This window comes from Pongo pygmaeus, chromosome 14 (assembly GCF_028885625.2).
Source record: "Pongo pygmaeus isolate AG05252 chromosome 14, NHGRI_mPonPyg2-v2.0_pri, whole genome shotgun sequence".
Taxonomy (NCBI): Eukaryota; Metazoa; Chordata; class Mammalia; order Primates; family Hominidae; genus Pongo; species Pongo pygmaeus.
In genome coordinates this window covers 83,056,565-83,075,663 of record NC_072387.2, presented here as the reverse complement: position 1 = coordinate 83,075,663, position 19,099 = coordinate 83,056,565, and the positions used below count along the sequence as shown (strand labels likewise).

At 37.4% G+C, this 19,099-nt stretch overlaps 1 protein-coding gene across 12 annotated transcripts in view; it reads left to right on the top strand.

The window, feature by feature from the left end:
• Positions 1–19,099, top strand: part of KLF12 (KLF transcription factor 12) — a 458,192-nt gene that overhangs the window by 425,761 nt on the left and 13,332 nt on the right. For 10 of the 12 annotated variants that reach the window (XM_063650933.1, XM_054446219.2, XM_054446213.2 and 7 more), the window contains one exon: positions 2,970–3,127. In XM_063650933.1, the coding sequence (XP_063507003.1) occupies positions 2,970–3,127 (158 nt within the window). Of the gene's footprint in view, positions 1–2,969; positions 3,128–3,729; positions 6,239–19,099 lie in introns of those variants that run through there. The other 2 variants (XR_010123592.1, XM_063650935.1) reach the window with 2 other exon arrangements.

The following is a 19,099-nucleotide window of genomic DNA, read 5'->3' as shown; positions in this document are numbered from 1 at the left end:
CATGAGCCACCGCACCTGGCCCACGTTTCACTTTAGAATGAGGAAAACCAGGGCTGAGGTCCTGTAGACAATCCGCTTGTCTTCATTTTGATATAAATTCAGAACTCACAGTGAAGCAATTTCATGGCCTTCTGTAGCCTTTGTTTTTGTTTCTCTGCCTGCCGTATATTTAAGCAGTTGATGCGCTGTGTTGCAGGATTACTTCATTGGTCCCTAAAGAAACATTCATTATTGACTGAATTCTGATTTCAGGGTTTCTTTGGTTGGTTTTTCTTTTTTTTACTTTTCTCCCTATATACAGATAGCAAGATAAATAGCTAAAATCAATGGAACTCAGCAAAAACCTGTATGTGTGTGTTTATGCATAGTTACATTTAGACTTCTTTATATTCATATGTAGAAAATATTACACAAAACAAAGTGTTCTTATAGACTTTAAGTTATAACTTGCAGAAAACAAATACTCTATCATTTTCTCACTTTTAAAAGATGTTAAACATTGTACAACACTATGAATGACTTCCTTTTTTTCAGGAAAAAAAAAGGAAGTGCCAAGATCAATATTTATTTTCATAACTACATATTCCAGAAATGAATTACTGTTGCTCTGTTATCACCACATGGTCTTACTTGTTCATGGGAATCAAACCCAGTGATAAAAATATACCTTGTCAGGAGTAACTACAGCTGTTCTTACATGAGGCAGGCGAGTCACCCTGTTTTGACTCCTTTCACGATAGACTCCAATCCCTGCAACTGTGAGTCAATTATGTGGAAAACCACAAATCCACATTGATAAGAAAGCTGAAAAAAGTGGCTTGGCCATACATACCATATGTTCTTTCATTCTACTATTGTAGATCTTGCATAAAACTGTTTGAGACACAGGTAGATAAATGTTGTTTATATTTGACCTTACCTAACATAAAGCTTTGTCTGCCTAATTTATTAGTAAAAGGGAGAAGGTACGCTGAAATCTGAAGACACGTGTGCAGAAAGAGACTTTCAGAAAAAATTCACTGGAGCAATATAAAACTGCAAATTACAAGTAGTCTATATGTCCATCACTTGGGAAATGGCAATGAATATTCACTGGACTCCCGCCATGTTTCATCTAATTCCATAGTCGGCAAGCTACAGCTCAAGAACAGAATACAGCCCACTGTTTTTTGGTTTCTTTATTTGTTTTGTAGAGATAGGGTCTCTCCTTGCCCAGGTTGGTCTCAGATTCTTGGGCTCAAGCAGTTCTCCTGCCTCAGCTTCCCAAAGTGCTGGGATTACAGGCTTGAGCCACTGTGCCTGGCCAGCCCACTGTTTCTGTAAACAAAGTTTCATTGGAACATAACCACATTCATTTGTTTATGTATAACCTATAGCTGCTTTCATGATACAGTTGTAGAATTGATTGGTTACAACATAAGACTGTGTGGCCCTCAGTGTTGAAATAAAATATTTACTATCTAGCCCTTTACAGCAAAAGTTCACTGACCCGCGATCTAAGTTAAAATGTCATCAATTGTAAAATGCACCATTACTTTATGTACCACTAATAAAAAAGTTATGCCAGTAAAACTGTAATAAGCCATCAATTTTAAGAAGCATTCTGATTTTGGAGATGGTTAAAATATTTTTAAAAATAGATCTTAAAATTGGTAAGTTATAAGTATATAGCACTTCAAATAAATGAATTATGGCATTTATATCAACATGGATGAATCTCAAATGTTAAATGTTGAATAAAAAAATAGGAACAAAACAATTTGCAGAATGATATAAACAGCATTATATTATTCATATGACTTAAAAAACACACAAAAAAATGAATGTTTGTAGATGCAGATATGTATAGGTAAATATAATTTAAAAGAATTGGAAAGAGGTAAAGAAAACTCAGGATAGAGGCTCTTCCCTGGAAGGAGGAGAAAGGACCAGGATAATGGTGGAAAACAAGGGGGGAATTGATCTTTATCAGTAATGTTCAACTTTTAAAAGAGGTGATTTACCAATAAAAACTAATTTTTAAAAGCATAAACATGTGAACAAGCTGGAAGAAAATATGTCAAAATATTAACTGTAGTACATTTTGTAGAGTAGAAATATGAGTGACTGCTTTTTTATCATGTTTCACTGTAATTTTAAAGAAAGTCATGGTACTAAAAAAGATGAGTCATATTATTTCTGTCTCAATCAAAAGAGATTAAGATTTTTTTAAGTACATGTTAGTCAATTACCTGACATTATAAACTAATCCTGTTTTTCTACTGGGGCATTCAGATTAAACAGTATGCAAGTTAGGGCCAAATTTCTTAGTTAAAACTTTTTTTTATAATGGTGGTACAGCTAATCTTTAAAAACAATGCACGTTATTCCTCACCACAAAGAAACTCCAACTAGACAAGTTAAATGTCACGTGCATTTCACCAAACAGAAATAGCTTGTCATGATTCATGTTACTGATGTCATTTCTTTCAGCCTGACCTCACTTGTTTAGAAATGTACCTTGTGATTTTACAGGAGTTTCTATGTTGTCACATGCAGTGCAGACCCTCTTGTTACTTATTAAATGTATCATTTTGTCATTTGTCTATAGAAAGGCTTCTTAAAATCTTCTCTATCAGGATATTCAGAAATTCAGAACTGTGAGATGGTAATTTACCCCTACCAGATTGTTTCTTCTGATAATGAGGAAATACTCACCTACCACTGCTTTCATTTACTTTCAGTTTTTGTTATTGTTGTTTTAAGCATGTCTTTCTCTCCCTTGGAGTGTTTTGCCAGAAATAACTCATGCTGCCCGCCTTTCAGGATTCGAAAAGTGAGATCTGCCCAAGAAAGTGGTAGCAAGAACTATGGTCATGGTGGCCTTGAGTCTGTGAAGCTGTAGTGTCTGAGACAATGTTCCCATGCCACTAGAACCAAAATGGGGTGCTGTGCATCTCACCATGTAACTCCACTTTTTCTCTTTCCAGTTCAATTTCACCATTTAGTATTGAGAGCACAAGACGCCAGAGACGGTCTGAATCCCCAGACTCCAGAAAACGGCGTATCCACAGATGTGATTTTGAGGGATGCAACAAAGTGTACACAAAAAGTTCTCACCTGAAGGCTCACCGGAGGACACATACAGGTACCGCTCTGCAGGGCTTCTCACCTGTGAGCCAGTGGGAGTCCATAAAGCACCAGCCACTTACCTCGGGAGCCTTTCGTACTCATTCATCCTGTGTACCTCTCAAGTCCAGTTCCCTCCTTCTAGGCGGAATGTATTCTCTCTCTCTTGAGAAAGAGAGAAACTTGAGAAACCAATGAAGTATTTGAGTTTTTAAAATGTTGGGAACACAGTGATCTAGTAGTCTTTCTCATAATCAGCATCACCACTTAATCATTATATAGTCTATCAGTTTTAAAAAATGTCCACGTGGCACATCGAAGAAGAAGCTGAACAAAATTATTCTCTCTCTTAAAGTTAGTATTTTATCCATTCCTTTAGATCATGCTTTTTTCTCTCCTGAAAACTCTCTCCCAAATAGCAAATATGTAAACAACTGAAAAAAAATGACAGATACGTAGCATTGTGGGAAGTTTTTACAAACATTCAGGCATAACTCCATTTGATTCACACTGGTATTTTTTTATATAGGGAGAGGAGTTTTAGTATTGACAGTTTACAGAAAAGGAAATTGATACCACAATGACTCACTGCCTTTGCCACTGTTCTCCCCATCCATCTAGGAAATGAACTGGTGACTCTGCACTTAGCCCCTGCCCACCCCATCCTCTGCCTTCTGTGTCCCTCAGCTGGTGTCCTCTGGCTTCCTGAGCTTCCAGTTCCTCCGGGATGCCTCCAGTGCAAGGCCCTGGCAAGAGACTGAAGATAGGAAGAGGGCCCCACAGTTCCACCACCTCTTCTAAGAAGAGTGGTGACTGGACTGCGTGAAGCCCAAAGAAGCCGATAGAGCAGGGAAACTCATTCACATATTCCTGATAAAACATGGCTCACAGCAAGCAAGTCCAGTCCAGCGTCTTTCCTTGACAGCATCTGCCACTGACTGGAAGCTTCACATGTAACAGATTCCCATCTCAGACATGTGAAAAGAACTGTATTCTGTAAACTGCCTCCCAGCTTAGGTATCAAAATAATTGAAATTAGCATCCTTTTCCATTTAGCCCATGTTCCCTCTCTGCTCCCTATTCTTTTCCCTTTCCTACTTAATTAGAGACAGGGTCTCACTATGTTGGCCAGGCTGGTCTTGAACTCCTGGGCTCAAGTGGTCCTTCCACCTTGGCCTTTCAGAGTTCTGGATTACAGGTGTGAGCCACTGCACCCAGCCTCTCTTTTCTATTTATTCTAGATTCTTCCTTTTCTACGATTCTGAGCTTCCCAATGACAGGTTTTTATCTGTTTCTTAGGCTCTATTTTTAAGTCAGTTTCTTTATCATTAAGGCAAAGAATGAGTGTGAAGACATGGAAATTGAGTAAGTATATTCCATCCTACCAGTAGATAGTGAACACAGATCATGGCAGGAAGTATGATTAGACCATATTACTGACTTTATAGGAGCATTTCTGTTTTTAAAAAAATGACTTTCCACAATGAATCATCACATATTTTGAGTTATTCCTATTCTCTTTGAGCTTTCTGGAATACATATTAGCCTCATTTTCACACAGACACCTCTACTCCTACCCAAGTGATGAACAGTGAAAGAGAGGAAAATTTTTAATCAGGTACTATTAAAGGATTTAACTCCATGGCAGTATAGGATTGCATCTTACAGGTTCTAACATACACCATGAGAGCAGAGGAGACATCATTTATGCATTGTAATTCAAAACAATCTGAACCTTGAATGCTATGCTGAAGCAGAATTGATTAGCTTGGCTATTAATACAATGAAATCACAGACTCTAAGGGTCAGAATGGACTTTATGTGTTACAGTCTAAAGTTTCCTAATTAGGGGAACCCCTTGCGTGTCATATTTCACAGAGAACGAGTCACTGCTGTGCAGTTTTCTACATACTTATGTGTATTTTTACAAATTTGTTATTAACAACCAGATGGTTGTAGCTGTTATTATCTCTTTGGCACTTCTGGCTGACTATTGTTCCCACATTAGTAGTTTAACCAACTCTCCTTAAATGCTCTGAGTGGCTGCATATTCTTCTGCAACACAATCTGAAGACAGAGTTCTCCTCTCTTACAATGTCCAGTATCGTCTTACGGTCCTGTTTAGGTCTTGGAACCTTCTGGTTGAACAGAATGGCTCTAATGATAATGCTCACTGGCCCCGGTGTTCCTCTCAACACTGTCATGAACCAACTAACATCTTAATTCTCCGAATCAAACACCTCCAGTTTTCTCAGCCATGTCTTTGTAAATACACTCCAGCTGATCACTGTGTCTTTTTAAGTTTTCATACCACAAATTGAGGGAACACATCCTGTGAATGGACTTCTCTTAATACAGGCATACCTCAAAGATACTGTGGGTTCAGTTCCCGACCACCCCAATAAAGTAAATGTCACAAGAAAGTAAGTCACGCAATTTTTTTGTTTCCCTATTACATTTAAAAGTTGTGTTTACACTATACTCAAGTGTGCAATAGCATTGTCTAAAAAAAGTACATATCTTAATTAAAAAGCACTTCATTGCTCACAGTACTAACAGTCATCTGAGCCTTTAGAGTCGTAATCTTTTGGCTAGTGGAGGGTCTTGCCACTGTGTTGATAGCTGCTGACTGATCAGGTGATAGTTGCTAAAGGTTGGAGTGGCTGTGGAAATTTCTTAAGACAACAATAAAGTTTGCCACATCAGTGGACTCTTGTTTCATAGAAGATTTCCCTGTAGCATGTGATGCTGTTTCATAACATTTTACCCACCATAGAACTTCTTTCTAAATTGCAGTCAATCTTCTGATGCTGCTTTATCAACTAAGTTTATAAAATCTTCTAAATCCTTCATTGTAATTTCAACAGTGTTGACAGCATCTTCACTGGGAATACATTCCATTTCAAGAATCACTTTTTTTGCTCATCCATAAGAAGCAGTTCCTCATTCATTCAAGTTTTATCATGAGATTGCAGGAATTCAGTCACATCTTCAGGCTCCACTTCTAATTTTTTTTTTTTTTTTTTTGACATGGAGTTTCGCTCTTGTTACCCAGGCTGGAGTGCAATGGCGCAATCTCGGCTCACCGGCGCAATCTCAGCTCACCACAACCTCCGCCTCCCAGTTTCAAGTGAGTCTCCTGCCTCAGCCTCCCAAGTAGCTGGGATTACAGGCATGTGCCACCATGCCCGGCTAGTTCTGTATTTTTAGTAGAGATGGGATTTCTTCATGTTGGTCAGGCTGGTCTTGAACTTCCGACCTCAGGTGATCTGCCCGCCTCAGCTTTCCAAAGTGCTGGGATTACAGGCGTGAGCCACCGCGCCCGGCTCCACTTCTAATTCTAATTCTCCTGCTGTTTCCACCACATCTGCAATTCCTTTCTCCATGGAAGCCTTGAATCCCTCAAAGTCATCAATGAGGATTGAATCAACTACTTCCACATTCCTGTTCATGTTGATTTTTGACTTATCATGAATCACAAATGTTCCTAATGGCATCTAGAATGGTGAATCCTCTCCAGGGGTTTTTAAATTTAATTTGCCTGGATTCACAAGAGTAATCACTAGCTATGGAGCTATAATCTTACGAAATGTATTTCTTAAACGATAAGACTTAAAAGTCAAAATGACTCCTTGATCCGTGGGCTGAAGAATGCGTGTTGTGTTAGCAGGCAGAAAAACAACATCCATCTCCTTGTACATCTCATCAGAGCTCTAGGGTGACCAGGTGCATTGTCAGTGAGCAGTAATATTTCTCAAGGATCTTTTTTTCTGAGCAGTAGGCCTCAACAGTGGGCTTAAAACATTCAGTAAACCATGCTGTAAAATCCAAGCTTTGTTGTTACATTTATACAGCACAAGCAGATTTAGCATTAGATTTAGCATAATTCTTTAAGGGCCCTAGGATTTTCAGAATAGTATATGAGCCTTGGCTTCAGCTGAAAGTTAGTCTCCATTAGTCCCTAACAAGAGTCCATCTGTCCTTTGAAGCTTTAAAGCTAGGCATTGACTTCTCCTCTCTAGCTCGGAAAGTCCTACATGACATCTTTCAATAGGAGGGTATATCATCTACATTGAAAATCTGTAGTTTAGTATGGCTGCCTTCATCAGTGATCTTAGCTAGGTCTTCTGGATAACTTGCTGCAGCTTCTACATCAGCACTTGCTGCTACAACTTGCACTTATATGTTATGGAGACAGCTTCTGTCCTTAAACCTCATGAACCAACCTCCGCTAGCTTCCAACTTTCCTTCTGCAGCTTTCTTACCTCTCTCAGCCTTGAAGAATTGAAGAGTTAGGCCCTTGCTCTGGATTAGGTTTTAGCTTTGGGGGATATTGTAACTGGTTTGATCTTCTATCCAGACCACTCAAACTTTCTCCAAATCAGCGATGAGGCTGTTTTGCTTTCTTATCATTTGTGTGTTAACTGGAATAACATTTTAATTTCCTTCTGGAACTTTTCCTTTGCTTTCACAACTTGGCTAACTGGCTCAAGAGGCCTAGCTTCCAGCCCATCTCAGCTTTCGAAGTGCCTGACTCGCTAAGCATAATCATTTATAGCTTTTGATTTAAAGTGAAAGATGTATGACTTTTCCTTTCACTTGAACACTTAGGGTTACTAACTGGCCTAATTTCAATATTGTTGTGTCTCAAGGAATAGGGGGGCTCAAGAAGAGGGAGTAAGATGGGGTAACAGCTGGTCAGTAATGCAGTCACAACACACACAACATTTATCCATTAAGTTTGCCATCTTGGGTACAGTTCATCGAACCCCAAAACAATTACAGTAGGAACATCAAAGGTCACTGATCGCAGATCACCATACAAGATATAATAATAATTTAAAAGTTTGAAATATTGTGACAATTACCCAAGTGTCATACAAAGATGCAAAGTGAGCACATGCTGTTGGGAAAATGACGCCAGTAAACTTGCTCGACATAGGATTGCCACAAAACTTGAATTTGTAAACACACACACACACACACACACACAGACAGACAATATCTTCGAAATGCAATAAAGTGAAGTGCAGGAAAATAAGATATGCCTGTATATGCAAAAATGGTGTTAAGTTTTTTAGCAGTTTACTCTATTAGGTTATCTAAATCAAAAACTGCTGACAACTGTATCTTGTCTATCCCTTGTACCTATAATAGATTTCTTTTAAACCTAAACATGCAATGTTGTATGTGTGGTTGGAGCTGTCCCTTAATGATGGCTTTGCTTGGAAGTAGTGTGTTCCCTATCACTGAAAGTGTTGAGGCACAGGCTGGAAATACAGGACAGAATCATTATTCTGAGGGTTGCGCATACTTTTTCAAGTCTAAGAAATAATTATTCGATATTCATTTTCTTGATTTGGGCCCGTTATTCTAATAAATTGAAATGACTTGAAAGTTCTCCCCACCCACTTTGCTTTTATTATTTTTGCTCTCTGTTTCAACTTCTTCATCTGTGCCAGGTAATTGATGAATGTATTGAATGGGATGCATTCAAGGAAAAAACCCTAAGACATGATCCGAGAGGCCTCCATTCAGATAGGTCTTAATTCTTTAAACAGTAGCCAAAATCCACCTAGCTCTCCTGTTTCCAGCTCCCGTTTCTCTGCCTCACAGTTACATCTAAATGTCCTTGTGAAATACCTGCCCAAAACCGAGATATGTCAGATCCATTCATCCACTTAGCAGAGAGATAGTTACTATGTGCAGTCATGGCTTCCTTGAACTATTATCAGTCAAATAACATTATTTTTAAAAAGAAAGAAAGTGAAATTTGGTTGATTTTCTGTAACTAGTTCAAAATGAGCCCATCCTGACTTCTGATTTATAATTATGTATAAGATTTTGTAACAGTGTTCAAAATGAAATCAAAACTAGTTCTATAGGGAATCAGGTTGGTTTGCATGCTCTTAGTAAACATCTTCTTAGCCTTACCTTTGCTTCAGGCGTATTGAGTAAGTTACTTGTGTGTGACCAACAACAATTAATTTGGAGTTTGGGATTATAACAGTTGACTTACAAGAGCCATGCACGCTATGGGAGGGGAGTAAGTATCAGTGAGAAACTTCCTTTGAGAAAGTTAATTTTGCCTTTAATGCTTGGATCTTTTTGTACCATGTAAGTACCTGATCAGTCATCTTTTTATTTACAACTTAGTAACTTAAACATATTTGTAGGTATTTGAAAGAGGAACATTTTCTAGATATTAGCAAAGAATTTAGAGTAGAAAAAGAAATGCTGAGGAGTGCCTTTCTATATTAAAAATAAGTATATTTTCATGAATGTACAGTTTAGATAATAACATGAAGATGTGACCAAGTATTTTTGAATGAGTTTATCAATGCCTGCTTGTGCTTAATCATTTAAGGCATGTTAAAAAGGAAAAAATATATCTCAGCCATCACATACATATTGTTGTCAGCAGGTTAATTATTTATATCCACTGTCTAAATTGTGGGTCTCTGTACATGAAGCAGTTTACAGAGTATTTAAATAAATGTGCATATTCACAAATAAATATTAGTACTTAAATGAGTGTGCATTGCCATTTAAATTAATATGGTCATTTAAATATGTGCTATACGAAACAATTATGCACTATGGATTCCCTCACATTAAGAATTCTATTGCTTATTAACTGATTTGCATTTGAATTTTAGAAGAAAATAATTTTGTGAATTTGGTTTTGCTCTTTAGAATTCTCACTATTTTCTAAAAAATAAATGCTCTAGTAATTTCTGCAATGCAGTACAAGCAACATTCAGGCATCAGTGATTCCTACAGCCACTAGATGGTGCACCAGAACCAGATGTTGGGTCTAGTCTAGAAGAGGGTCTGAAAAGAAACTAAAACTCTAACGGTATGTATGACATGACATTAAAATGGAACAATGACACTGACATTATCAGTGTTCTGCAGAATATTACAATTTAATGATGAATTTTTAAAAAGGCAAAATAAAGATAAAATCAGATTTTTTTTGCAAAGGAATTTCAATATGTAAAAATAGTCTGTTCAAATGAATCTGGAAATATTTTCTATCCCCAGTTGACATACTGTTCTCTGATAAATTTGTGAGGCCCAGTAGGTAATCCTGTATAATATTCATTTTAATTCATATGAAAGCCATACACCTCTAACCTTAAAAATTAGTAAACTTAAGGTAGTCACATTTCTTAGGAATTATTCATATCTGAATTTTGTACGTAAAGGAAGTTTATTCATATAGACACTTAAAAATATTAAGCAATTCTGATTTAACAGTTTCCAGAGTATGATCTTCCCTACCTTTATGAAACCACACATTATTTAATAATTTTTCTCTTGATGAATGAAACCTCTGTAATTAATATCAAATACTATTACATATTTATTCCATTAATTATATTTGATTACATATTTGGAATGCACACACACATATGTACACACGCCCCTCCACACATAGCGATCCTAAATGATTGCAGATTCTGTCCTTTCTCACTTTCTTACTTGCCTCATCATTTCTTGCTGCTATTCCTGTATTTCTTGCTTCTAATTTGAATCTTCATCTTCATTTACTGGATGAGATTCTGAAGTGGTTTGAGGATATTCCTACAAAGAAAATCAGGGGCTTTGTGACAGCTGTGCATCCTGGTGGCCTTTTGTTCGCAGGTGCTTGTGGTTGTTAGATCTTAACTTCAGACGAGTGAGTGCTGCTGTTCATGACTTCACATCTGTATTCATTAATTAAATAGCTCATTCCACATAAAGCTCCATTTCAGACCCCCCCCCCCCATCTAGGTTCCTTGTTAGATAAAGCATAGGGCTTAGTGATGCCAAGATAATAAATCATTTAAGAGCGCACTGACATTTTTCAAGGAAATATCCTCTCCCTGTAAGTTGTTTGTAAGTCCTGATCAAATAGCTCATGAATATGAGCTATATTGGTAACTGCTGAGACATAAGAAAATATAATAGAAATATCACCAAACCTGAAGTCCAGAGACAAAAGTTTCAGTCTGTCTTTGGCCTCTAACTTGTTGGTGAACTTAGACAAACTACTTGTGTGAATCTCAGGTTTTCTTTTTTACCTTTGAACACAAACATAGCTCTTCGAGTGCTTTACATATTCTCATCACACATGTAAATCCCTGGAAAGGAGCAAGGTTAGGGCACGTGGACATGGGCAGACATTAGGAAAGCAGTAGAGCCGGGATTGAAACTCTGGTTTGTCTTGAGCCTATGCTTGTCCTTATATCTGGTCTGAGACTAGTTTGCTGATAACCTACGAGTCTTCTCTCTTCACTGGAACCATGCTCTTATGCATGTCTACCCAGCAGTACCTACCTGTTCAGCATCAGCCCTTCAGGGACAGTAAAGTAATGAGAGAGCAAGAGACTTTAATCTGTTTTTAAGGCTTTAATTAACATAGAATGGTGTTTCTCCGTAGTCTACTAAAATTTTGTTAGAAGCTAGTGAGAAGATGTGGACCAAAACCATTAATCATTAAATAAAATTAAATAGGCTGCTCTTGAGTGCTTGTTTGGCACACAGCTCTTTGAATGTAATGGGTGCCATATACAAATGAAGACAGCAAGGAGTCCTAAATCTGGTGGGAGAGACGGCCTCATTCACACATATCCAGCATGTAAAATAATACTAATAGGAAAGCCCTGAGTGAGCTCTATGCAGGTTGCTACAGCAGCACTGAAGGGGTCATTGGTCCTGACTGAGGGGATGCAGCGAGCATCACCTGCCTATGCAGACAAGCATGTTTCAGTGCCACCTCCAACAAGGAAAACAAAAAATTTGGATTGGTAACAAAATGTTTTGCAGGTGTAGCACTTATTTTCATCAGTGGGGAAGAGAGTCATTTTAACCTATCATGGAGAGTTACTGTTTAGAGACACATGCTTAAGATTTACAGTGATTGGAATGTAGGCAACCATTCTGTACATAGTTGATCAAATTTTGTTTTAAAAGTTTTACCTTATTTTTATTTAAAAAATAAGTTGATCTTTTTTCCTATATTTAGAAAAGACTTCTAAACCTATCATTAAAAATAAGTTGATCTTTTTTCCTATATTTAGAAAAGACTTCTAAACCTATACATTATTACTTCATTTAAATAAATAAATTACTAAATGAGTTGTGTTTCATAATTCTGTTTGTGTTAGCACACAAATTATCAATGACAGTGCAAAGTTAAAGATGCCATGGGGTTTTTTTGTTTGTTTGTTTGTTTGTTTTGAGATGGAGTCTCACTCTGTCGCCAGGCTAGAGGAGTACAGTGGCACGATCTCAGCTCACTGCAACCTCTGCCTCCCAGGTTCAAGTGATTCTCCTGCCTCAGCCTCCCAAGTGGCTGGGACTACAAGTGTGTGCCACCACACCCAGCTAATTTTTGTATTTTTAGTAGAGACGGGGTTTCACCATGTTGGACAGGATGGTCTCGATCTCATGACCTCGTGATCCACCCGCTTCTGCTTCCCAAAGTGCTGGGATTACAGGCGTGAGCCACTGCACCCGGCCGCCATGGGATCTTTATAGTGTCTTTGTGACATCATTCTCCTTCCTTTGCTTCTGGCTTCATTTTATCCATACATCCATCAAAGCTGGGTTATATAAAAGGTATGGAATAATAATATCTTCAGTCTTTCTACTTTCTCTCATTCTGCCTAAGAATAACTAGATTTGAGTGTTGGTCATATCCTAAATGGTAACATTAACTACTAATATAAAATTTGTGGTTTTAATGGAATTATTAAAGACAATAAGGAATTGTATTTTGATAGAACATAGATTCATCATTAAAGAATATATAAAAATAGGATTGGGTGCATTGGCTTACACCTGTAATCCCAGCGCTTTGGGAGGCTGACGTGGGAGGATCATCTGAGGTCAGGACTTCTAAAACAGCCTGGCCAACATGGCAAAACCCATCTCTACTAAAATTACAAAAATTAGCTGGGTATGGTGGCGTACACCTGTAGTACCAGCTACTCAGGAGTCTGAGGCAAGAGAATCGCTTGAACCTGGGAGGCAGAGGTTGCAGTGAGCTGAGACCATGCCACTGGACTCCAGCCTGGGAGACAGAGCAAGACTCCATCTCAAAATAAATAAATAAATAAATAAATAAAACGTTGATTCATAATGCTCATGATAATTCAATTTAAAATTTCCATAACTGAGAATAATAGAATTGTAAGAGATATATTTTAAATGTTAAAATAATGCTCATTTGAGCAACAAAATACAAGGCTCAGTCACATGTTACTAATTTCAGAGGTTTAAAACAAAATATTTGTTTGCAGACTAGAACTGTAAGTGGCACTAGTATTAAATGATACCTCACAAATATATTTTTATTTTCAAAAGTATGTATTCTAAATCATTACACAAGAAAACATTATAGAATAGATAGAATGTAAACAGTGTACTCTCTTTGTCTCACAAAATAGATTACTCTTATGTTGACCCTCCTATGTTCTATTTTTAAAAGAACAAAGTATTTAAGTTAAAGTAGTTTCACTCCTTTGATCAACAAGTCTTTATTAGCACATAGCACTAATGTGTTAGGCCCTGGGGATACAGTGGTGAGAATGCTCAAAGCCATTCTCAGTACAGCACTGCTGAGTCAGACAGGGAGGAAAACCTTCCATCACAGTGTGGTGTGAAGAGCGTGTCTCAGGGTACTATGGGGCCAACAAGTGGTGTGGTCAGATTATCTTTCAAAAAGTTTTCTTTCTCTACAGCATGGACAATAAATTGGTGTGCATAGGAGGCAAGACGGAGAAACAGAATCATTAGAAACTGGTCCTGGTCAAAGGTGGAAAGGACCTAAAGCAAGGTAGACCACCACTGCAGGGATAAACTGGGAGGACTGCTGGATAGATTTTAGAAGGCAGAACTGGCAGATGTAATTATCAGAGTGGGGCAGGCAGGGAGTCACACAGAGGGAAGAGTCCAAGAAATCTCTCCAACTGGAGACATTGATGATTTGGTACCTGAGTAGATGGAATTCCCATTTTTCCAGAAAAACCGGAAGAGGAACATGTTTAGGTGGTAAATGCTGAGCAAGTTTTGGTCGTGTTGAAGATGCTTTCAGACCGCTAATTGGAAATGTCCTGTCTCCCTCTCTGGCGCTTGGGAGAGAGACTGAGGTATAGCTGCTTAGGAGTCTTTCCCTTATAGGTTGTAGTGGAAGCCATATGAGCCAAGAGGAACATCTGCCAGGTGAGAAGTTAAGTCAAAATCTTTGGAAACGTTTATGCAACAGGTAAAGGAAGAGGTCTCAGGTCTCTGCAAAAGAAACCGAGGAAAAAGTAACCAGTCACCTAGGAAAAGAAAGGTCACTACGTAGAAATGAAAACTTAGAACAGACAAATAAAGATATTGCCTTTTGACCTTGAACTTTTTACTTACACTAAAGTTCACTTTTATTATGGGATATTTTAGTTCATTTGTATTAGATTTCTGGGTGAGAAGGGCTAGCCTGTGTTTGTTAACACTATTGTCTGTCCTGTGAGTAGTAGCTCACATTTGCAGTCTCCGTGCCCAGTTGTGACCAGATATCCTGGTTTATGACAGCACTAATTTAAAATGTTGAGAGGCAGGGTGAGTGGTAATTGAGACACATGCTAACTGGGTGATGCCACTGGGTAAAGTGGGGTTAGTTATTGCAACGACTTCATTAGGAAGTTGTCAAAATTAAATGAGGTAATATCCGTAAAGCTCTTAGAGCAAAGTATGGTACATGGAAAGTACTACATGCTTTAGCAAATATAATTTTTATCAATGATACTTATTAGAGAATATGCAGTATTATTTAGAGGAGGAAAGAAGGAACCCACTCGGTCTTCATAATACCTAATGAAAAAGATCGTCAGTTAATTCAGTCCAGGCAATTCAGTAGGATGGAGACTGGCATATTGATTACTTATTTGATTCAATTGACAGGACCAAATGGACATTATAGAATAGATTGGTCTGCTTGGCCTATAAAGTAACTTTATACTTTAAAATGTTAAGAAAATCAGCATCAGGATTGGCATCCACTTACCCCAAAACCATAATTAATTGCTGAAAAAATAGCAAACAGGATCCATTTTTAACTTTATATTATTTATATTTCTTTATAAAAACAGAAATACCTTGAATTTTGTAAATATAAAATATCCTCTATTGAGTGGGTATCATTTGCCAGGTAGGTAGTGTGTGTATTTTTGAGTTTCACAACAGTGCTGCAGGAGTAAATGGCATTCCTGTTTTACAGGTGAGGAAACTGGGAAGCTTTCAAACTGGGAAGCTTTCAGAAAGCTTAACTTTTTGGCCTTGGATCGATTTCATATAGGTGACTAAGCCTGTATATGGCTGTGTGCTCTTTCAGATTTCAAAACCTGTGGTATTTTATGCTGCCTTAACCTCTGAAGAGGTATAGCCGCCTGGTCTATCTGTAGACAAGTCAGGGGCCTTGTAATCTCAGCTCTTTCCTGGCCTCTAGGTTTCAGTTTCCTCATCTTTAAGGTACCTAATTTCCTTCCAGATCTAGATTCTGTGAACTTTCATGAACTAATGTAACAGAAACCAGAAGACAAGATAGGAATCTTGATTCTGGTTTTTTTCCTCATATGCAAATACCATTCCTCAAGTGAAACAGATTGTCACAGCAAATACGTTGAGCCTTGAATGTAATGAAGCTCGTTTGTCAGTGTCTGGGGCCCCGTAACTTTATAAAAGTTAAACAGGGACACGTTTCAGAAATGCACTTCTGAACCTAAGAAAATGCCTGTGCTTCCTGTTGCAAAAGGTGTTCCTTTTCAGTTGCTTGAGAAAATAATAGAGAAGCTGATGAGAACATGGGTGTTTTGTTTAACACAGGCTTTTTCAAACTGCACATTCCTCTTATGTGCGTTGCTCACACGTCATTTTAATATGAAAGGGCACCTGTCTTTTGTCTCAGTACACATTTACCTTTCAGCATTTCAGATGGCGAAATGGGAGGTACCTGAAAAAGTTATTTTTGTTTGGTGGGTTTTGGGAATCCATTCAATACCTGGTGTTTTCTTTAGACTTTATTCTGCCTTCTGCTGGGTAAATGTCATGGAAATGCACTTAGTGACTCTTAATCCTTTTCTTTAACCAAAATTGAAAGAGACAGCTGTTTTCATAATAAATCAGTTGGTTATTTCAAGAAAAAAAAAAAAAAAAAAACCCTGATGTGAGTTTTTGTTTTCCCAGAACACTTAGTCTATTTAAATAATACCTACATTTTTATATGCTGCATATACATACAAAGTTGTATTTAACATGAACTCCGAAATGGAGTTACAGAATTTTTAGGATGAACAATAACTACCACACCTCCCCCACCCTTTTTTTTGTGGTATGTTTTCTTTTTTAACATTTAGAGGACTATTTCACTTTAAAAAACAGATGCTCTTCTTATTAGTGTTGGTTAACACGTTTCTTTTTCAGAAGTTTTCCTAGTTTAGTCCAGGTTTTTTACAGAACTGGAGAAGCACAGGTTATGGTGAAAATAGTCATATTCTTTTTTTTTAAATACAAAACCTGGAAATGGCCTAAGGATTTATCATGGGACATAGAGACCATCCCTTCAGAATTGAAGACCTAGAAGTTAATAAACTATACACCAAGCACTGGCATGGTATCACCCAGCTAGCCACCCATTACCCAACTAGTGTCCTTTGATTTTTCTCTTTACATCAAAAATGTAATGTCTCAACTTAAAAAAAAAAAACTTATTAAGATTTATTGGCAAAGAAATGCACAATACCTTTTTCTGTAAGTTTGCTCTTTCATAGATTTAATATAAGAAACCAAAATAAAGATTATCAAATCAAAGTAAAGTCAAAACTTTAGATTATTCAGAAAAATATAAAACACATTTTTAAAGACTTTTTTCAAAAGGGGTTAACTGTGTACTTCTGAGTTAGACAAAAGAAGTAAAGAAGGTAGGTAGGCTGTTTTCATTTTTAGCTTATTTCCAGAGAAAACAGTTTTGAATAACACATTTGCACATTCCTCTTATGTGTGTTGCAGAATTCACGTAATTTGAAGAATTCTAATTCAAATGAATTTAAGGGAAATGCATTATTTCTAAAGAAATTAATAGAAATCAAGTTTCTGATCACCGTTGTTCAACCTGATGCAGAGTCGCCGAGGTGCAGCAGCAGCCCAGGCCCTGGGAGGGGTCTGACTCCATTTATTGTCCCAGCCAACTCTTTTCATAGGAACATTTTCATGGAAAATTCACCATTCTGTCCCTGCTGCTGACTTTTTAAAAATTATATTTAGTTTTCTATTTTCTAGCAAGTTTTTAAAGGAAAGAAGACAAAAAGGACAATTCTGTTCTTTATAGCCTTTCAGGGCTCATTTACACATACTACTGGATATCTTACAAACTTAATTATCTTTCTAATTAGTTTTTTTACTCTCATCATGAAGTTAGTTTCTGGTATCTTAATGTGTTTATAAGATTGTGTGCTTTAAATTGCTTCAAAGCACAAACATAAGATACAGTGTCCTGTTAAAACACAATGCAGTAGCTACTCAAATTTTTGGTATCCATTTCTAAAATTTGACTAGTCTAAGGAAAGCACTTACAGACTTTCTTTCCTGTTTTTTTTTTCTTTGTTTTTTTTTTTTTTTTAATGAAATACTAGGCATTGGGTGTGTATAATGAAAACAGGTCTCTCTTGAGCTCTCTGGCTGGACACAGTAGCCATCTTCTCTTTCCCTACCCCCATAGCTCAGCCTCTAATTTTGAGGAGAGAGTTGAAGATAGTTTTCTTTTTTTTTAAGCATGGTGAGAGAATGCTTAAATTGTAGTTTTATTAATGGGGCAATGGGAGCGAAGAATATTATGCGTAGGATTTTTGGGGGGATCGTAAAAGTATATGTTTTTATAAGGAAAATTTCAAGGAAAATTCATTTTATCACTTAAATAATTAAATTACTGTTTTCTGATATACTTTCTTCCCCCTCCCCACGATAGGAAAGGTTTGCATTCCTTATTATATGCCTTCATTAGTTACTTAGCCCCAAATAGCTTATACATTTTTTTATTATTTTTTCTTTTTAATTTATTTTTTTATTTTTTTATTTTTTTTGAGACAGAGTCTTGCTCTGTCACCCAGGCTGGAGTGCAGTAGCACCATCTCAGCTCACTGCAACCTCCACCTCTTGAGTTCAAGTGATTCTCATGCCTCAGCCTCCCAAGTAGCTGGGACTACAGATGCACGCCACCACACCAGCTGATTTATTTATTTGATAGAGATAAGGTTTTGCTATATTGCCCAAGCTGGTTTTGAACTCCTGGCCTCAAGCGATCGATCCTCTCACCTCAGCCTCCCTAAGTGCTGGGATTACTGCCATGAACCACTGCATCTGGCCTAGCTTATAATTTATATATCATTTTTATTGATTTTATTAATGGAGTAGGGAAGTATCTGCCTCTTGTATTTCTGAGGCCTCTTCCCATGTTTTTCATGATTGTTTAGTACACTTGATCACACTTCACTTGCACTGTTTCCCCACTCTACATTTATGGGCTCAGACAAACCCTTGCTCTACCAGGTGCTGTTTTCCCTGCTGCTTCTGCCTTTAAAATAGCCATCTTAGAAACAGTTCCAAACATCTCAGCTTCTACTTTCTGATCCTTCTCATGTTGTGACCCCACTTCCCAGACTCAATAGGAGGGTAACTCATCAGTGTTCACAGTGGCTATTTTAATACAACTGTATTTAAAGGAGCTGGAGGTGAGGCGGGGCACCATCATTAGGTAGAATCCTTACTTTTGGTTACCAGGTGAAGTATAGAGAGGCACTCCTGAACTTCATACCATGTGACCTTCACCCTCATAGGTGAGGTTATTGTACTTTTTTAATGAGCAGAAGATTCTGAGGATATTTTTAGGTCTGATTGAGTTGGGTGAGCCTTTTTCAATTTTTTTTTAATTTTCATTTTAAAAAATTATTTATTTTTATATTTT